At 47.8% G+C, this 6,000-nt stretch overlaps 1 protein-coding gene across 1 annotated transcript in view; it reads left to right on the forward strand.

Moving 5' to 3' along the window:
• LOC126235187 (transcription factor Sp5-like) overlaps window positions 1-3,642 on the forward strand; it is a 168,617-nt gene extending 164,975 nt beyond the window's left edge. Inside the window, exon 3 of the mRNA XM_049943917.1 lies at window positions 3,228-3,642. Coding sequence (XP_049799874.1) covers window positions 3,228-3,642 — 415 coding nt within the window. The remainder of the gene's footprint in view (window positions 1-3,227) is intronic.
• The last annotated feature ends 2,358 nt before the right edge of the window (window positions 3,643-6,000 follow it).

Genomic DNA, 6,000 nt, shown 5'->3' on the forward strand with positions numbered 1-6,000 from the left:
GAGTCATACTGCACAGTCGACGTTAGCGTACTGCTATCGTATAGTTTAAGACCATCTGGTGACATATGTAAACTGTTTTCTCCAATATATGTTAACTGATTTCGCACCGGAAGTGCCCTTTGCGTTACACCGTCGATGTGAGAGGCAAAACTTCAGCCTACACCTAGGGTAATCCCAAGATACTTGGTCTCCGATTGACGGCGAACTGGTGTGTTATTTAACTGTACATTTCGGTCGCAGGCCAATTTTCCTCTCAATAATATATATGTTGATTTAGTTGGTGTAAGAGTCATTTTCGTTGAGCTGCACCATCTTGACATCAAGACTTTATTGGCTTGTCCTCCGGCTCCTGGAGAGAGGTCTGCCCCCCAAGAAGAGGTTATCTGTATATGCTATCATCTCATTATCGAAGGATCTTGCTGTAATTGATGTAGAATGATCTCCATGTTCACGTCCCTGAACACTAGCCCCAGCAGAGACCTCTGCGGATATCCTTTAGGTATTAACCTTGTAATCTTTGATTCGACATATGTACCATCCGATCTTCACAGTAATTCCTGAGACAGTCACACATTGACCGTGGACACTTCATCTCTCTCAATCGTGAGAGAGCGAGAGCTACCACTGGCAGTCAAAGTCGTCACCATGATGCCTGGTACATCCCTGTATGGCGACGAGAGGCACATGTCGGCCGTCAGCGTGAGCACGCCTTAAGTCGAGCATCCGAGTCGGAAGCCGAAGTCCGTTCATACCACACAGGGCCCGATGAGCCATCAGTCTGTCACACAGTAACTTTTCGAAGAGCTTGCCCATCACCTCTAATAGACAGATGGACCTATACGATTTGACTAAGACTCGGTCTCTCCCCATTTCCTAATAATTACTTGTTCCGCTCTCTTTCAAACAGCCTGGAAAGCCGAGCGCGTTAACTGCCTCACATCGAATTTGCCTTGGGCATTAGCGATGAGGGCTGGTGAACCGGCCAGCATAAATGCGATTTTAGGCGTTTTCCCATATCCGAGTAGGTAAATACTGGGCTGGTACCCACTATCCATCTTAAATGCTCTTTATGCAAACAGAAGATATTCTCATACTTGAACAGGAGATTTGCTCTAGGCACGCAAAGACCCCGGAAAAGGCTTGGAACAAGTACAAATGGTTCAAATGGCTGAAAGACGTATGGGACTTCACATCTGAGGTCATCAGTCCCCTAGACTTAGAATTACTTAAACCTAACCAACCTAAGGACATCACACACATCCATGCCCGAGGCAGGATTCGAAACTGCTCAAATTGCTCTGAGCACTATGGGACTCAACTGCTGTGGTCATAAGTCCCCTAGAACTTAGAACTACTTAAACCTAACTAACCTAAGGACAGCACACAACACCCAGCCATCGCGAGGCAGAGAAAATCCCTGACCCCGCCGGGAATCGAACCCGGGAACCCGGGCGTGGGAAGCGAGAACGCTACCGCACGACCACGAGATGCGGGCGATTCGAAACTGCAACCGTAGCAGCCGCGCGGCGTCGGACTGAAGCACCTAGAACCGGAAGCAGTACAAATTTATCTCTAGTTTATCTGAGAACTCGGTAACCTTTCCAAGAGGCCGATTACAGAACGTTTATGCAGGCCACCCCACTAACATTTCCTCCAAGTTGTAGTTAGTGTAGCGAGCTGATGTGTGCCGCACCGTGGCTGGTGCATGAATATGACGACACTTACGCTCCTTGACCATCAGAAGAATAGGAGGTATGCCGAAAGATTTTAGCACCCCCTAAACCGTAAGGCGGAGGACAATGGGGTTGTTTGCATTCGAAAGAGCGATGTTTTTCGACCTTGGGACGTGCGCGCGCAGACCCTGGCTAGCGGTGATCCCTCCACAGCCCGGTAAGAAAGCACAGGCAGTGCTGAGTCAGAGACGGTGCAGGATGGAGCTGTCGCGCCGCGACTTTCGCGCCATGATTTTTTACGATTATAAAAAGGGTTTAAGTGCCGAAGAATGCCATTCTTCTTTGCTGCGTGTTTTTGGTGAAGCTTCCCCTTCTAGGGCCACAGTTGGACATTGGTTTCGCGAGCTTTCGAGGGGTCGCCAGTCAATTGAAGATTAACCTCATCCCGGTCGGCCAGCAACAGCTGTGACTCCTGAAAACATTGATGATGTGAGGAAAATGATCAAAGAAGATCCAAATATTACATTTTGCGACATTGAATGGACCCTAAATATTGGATCAACAACAGGACAGACTATTGTTCATAGTCACTTAGGCCTTACTAAGAGATGTGCCCGTTGGGTGCCACAGTCACTGACAGAAAGCCAAAAGGAGGCGAGAGTGGACTGGTGTCGTTTCGTGATCGAAAAATTCAATGGAGGGACGTCCCAAGAACTGGAACTGGCTCTGAGCACTATGGGACTTAACTGCTGAGGTCATCAGTCCCCTAGAACTTAGAACTACTTAAACCTAACTAACCTAAGGGCATCACACACATCCATGCCCGAGGCAGGATTCGAACCTGCGACCGTAGCGGACGCGCGGTTCCAGGCTGAAGTGCCTAGAACCGAGCGGCCACTCCGGCCGGCGAAGTTCCAAGACACCTACAATATCGTCACAGGTGATGAAGCGTGGGTCTACCATTATGACCCTGAAACGAAGAGACAGTCTTCTGTGTGGTGCTTTCCAGGGGAGGAACCACCCACTAAGGTTCGACGAAGTCGGAGCTCTGGAAAAAAGATTGTGGCAACTTTTTTCACAAATATCGGGCATCTCACCTCTGTGACCTTGGACGCACATCGTACAGTCAATGTTGAATGGTACGTGAACGATTGTCTTCCAAAAGTCATCGCCACATGGAAGTCACAGCATCCAAAGTCCAAGAGTGGGCACCTTCTGCTGCATCACGACAATGCAGCACAGGGCTGCCAGAACGATGGACTTTCTGGAGAAGGAAAAAGAGCGAGTCGTACCCCATCCCCCTTATTCACCTTACCTGGTCCCCTGTGACTTCTTTCTGTTCCCTAAGACTAAGGAAAAATTCGAGGGCAGCGGTTTCCATCAGATGAAGAGGCCATTGCAGCGTACGAGAGTGCACTAAGTGACATCCCAAAAGAAGCTTGGACTGACACATTTTCTAAGTGGTTTCAGAGAGTAAAAAACTGTATACATGTTAATGGAGAGTATTTTGAAAAGTTGTAAACGTTTTTTTGCAAATAAATTTTTTTCACACAGTCTGCTAAAAACTTTCGGCATAGCCCTCGTAAGAACTGGCCGCGGCTGCCTAGGGGCGAACGGCCGCTGTCCTACGTCCGGGCGCACAGCTGCTGGAGGTGCGGGGGCGGCGGCGTCAGCAGGTAGAGAAAGAGCTGGCGCCTGCTGGCTGGTGGCTGCTGGCTGGTGGCCGCGCCGGCTGACACCACAACTCCATTTGGCCCGCTACGCGACACCTCCATTAGGGAGCCGGGCGCCCAGCAGTCGCCCAGCACCCACCTCCACCCCCGCCCTCCCGCGACTCGGGGAGATTCCCAGGAAGCCTTCTGGCGCTGCCGCCACCGCCGTCACTGGGACAGTCCAAATCGCGGCGAGCCCTTTCTGGTACTGTATAAAGGTTGGTCAAAACAGGGTGTTGAAGGGAAGATTCTTCTGAGAAATAATTGTTAAGAAAAAATTAGATACGTTGCGCCGTTTCCCCGTTATTCAGCACTGAAGTTAGCCAGTGAGGTCGTTGCGTGCGCAAATTGAAGCAGCCTGCCACAGGCCGTGTTCTTCGTTTGGTTTCCGCTAACCGAACAAACGCAGCTTCCGAAAAAGGTACATTTTAAGTGGTAATGAGAATTTCTGCAGTTAGTAACTCATGGACCCACAGATGTCTGTGCATTACCGCATTTTAGCACATGCAAGTGCTTGAATTTGTGCGCGCAACGACCGGATTGGCTACATCGGAAACGGCGCCACGTGTTGATTTCTTTTCTTAACAATTATTTATCAGCACAACCTCCCCCACAACAACCTTACAAGCTTTTCAGACTGTTTCTAACCACCCTGTACATGGTCTAACTGGAGGTGATATATCTTTGTCTTAATCTGACCTTTCTACTGACTTACCCAACCCGTTATAGGGGGACCTATAGCTGAAAGTTTCGGATAAGCATTTTAACCTTGTAAAAATCATTTCCAGGCGTGACAAAATCAATAACTGACAGTAAAATTCCCAAGACCGACTAAGAACTGCTGCCTGTAACTTAACGCACTGACCTACCGAACACACTCTTCAAAACTGGAAATGACTGCACCGTACTGTGCACCTCAGTGATCTCCAGGTGGGCCTGCCGGTTTAATACAAAATTCTTGTTACGTTCAATTATATTTCACAACGATTACATGACAAGTACAGAGGCAGTTCAATAAGTAACGCAAAACTTCTTTTCTCAAAGCAATTTGATTATATTCAGGAATACGATACACCATATTATTCTTCACGCTTTTAACTGAAAAAGCCTATTTTTCAACATAATCTCCGTTCAATATTATGACCTTACGTCACCTTCCTGGGAGAGCCTGTTGGCGCACACGGTACCATTCTACAGGTAGTCGTCTTGCTGCTTCAATAACCTCCCCATTACCTAAGTACTTCCTGTGGAGTGTATCGTTTATCGGCAACTCGCAAGGTGCGAGATCCTGGGTTATAGGTTGGATGAGGAAGAACAGTACAGTGAAGTTTTGTGAGCTGCTCTCGGGTGAGGCCTTGTGTTGTCATGCAGAAAGGGAAGTTGGTTTGCATTTTCGTGGCGACGAACACTTTGAAGTCGTTTCTTTAATTTCCTGAGAGTAGCACAGTACACATCTCAGTTGATCTTTCCAGTATGAGGGAGGACATCAAACAGGATAACTCCTTCAGAGTTCCAGACGACAGTCGCCGTGACTTTACCAGCTGGGGGTGCGGCTTTGAACTTTTTCTTAGGAGGAGATATAGTGTGGCGCCATTCCGTGGATTGCCGTTTTGTATCCGGTTCGAAGTAATGAACAAATATTTAATCGCCTGTTCGAGAAAGAACTGTGACAGCGCGCTACCAACTCCGCACACATGATTATTCGTAGCTAAGACTCCCGTTAGGCGGCGAGGAACCCAACGAACGCACACCTTCGAGGACCCCAGCTGGTGCACGAGAGTCTCATCACGACCAACAGAGATGTCCATTTGTGTAGTGAGGTGTTTGATTGTGATCCCTCGATCACCTCGAATGAGAGTGTCCGCACATTCCAAAATGTGTGCGGCCAGCTGGCATGCACGAAATCGGATAGGTTTGCACTACCTCGTTACAATGATGAAAGACGTCTCACCAACGACTCATCATGTTTTTCTTCACCGTCAGGTCTCCGTAAATATGCTACAAGCGCCTTTGAGTATCTCCGATGCTCTGTAATGAGCATGCTCTTGGTCTTTGAAATAACTTCCATACTGATGACACTAGGAACTTCGGAAACAAAATAAGCATAAGCACACGTGTTTCGACCACCGTAGTATTTTCCTTTCGAAGCAGGTAAAACCCCCAAGTGTCTGGACACCGTCCAGGATAATTCCAGGGGCCGCGTGGTTGGGGAAGAGGAGCCAACCTTTGGAAGCTTGTAAAACTGGAAATTTCTGGGGTCGCAATTACCCGCGTTCGCAAATTTCCGGACACGCTGGCACCAGCTCCCAGGTAGCTAGGACCTATTTCATACTAACTCCTTTGCGGAGTTTAGTTCTGCATGACAGACTCATATTGCTTGACGGAAGCCATTTTCCTGCAGAGGTTGTTGTTTTGTTTTGAAATAAACACTTCATTTCATTGTTATCAGTTACCTAATTTCACCCCCTTGGGCACAGTCAAGCTATCTTGTATTAAAAACAAAAAGAACAAGAAATAAAAACAGAAATATAATATGCATCCAAAGAGAAAAGGCAGAAAACAAAAAAAGAACCACACTTAGAACTGATAAAACCCTACTTAAAGACAGTGGAATT

This window comes from Schistocerca nitens, chromosome 2 (genome assembly GCF_023898315.1).
Source record: "Schistocerca nitens isolate TAMUIC-IGC-003100 chromosome 2, iqSchNite1.1, whole genome shotgun sequence".
Taxonomy (NCBI): Eukaryota; Metazoa; Arthropoda; class Insecta; order Orthoptera; family Acrididae; genus Schistocerca; species Schistocerca nitens.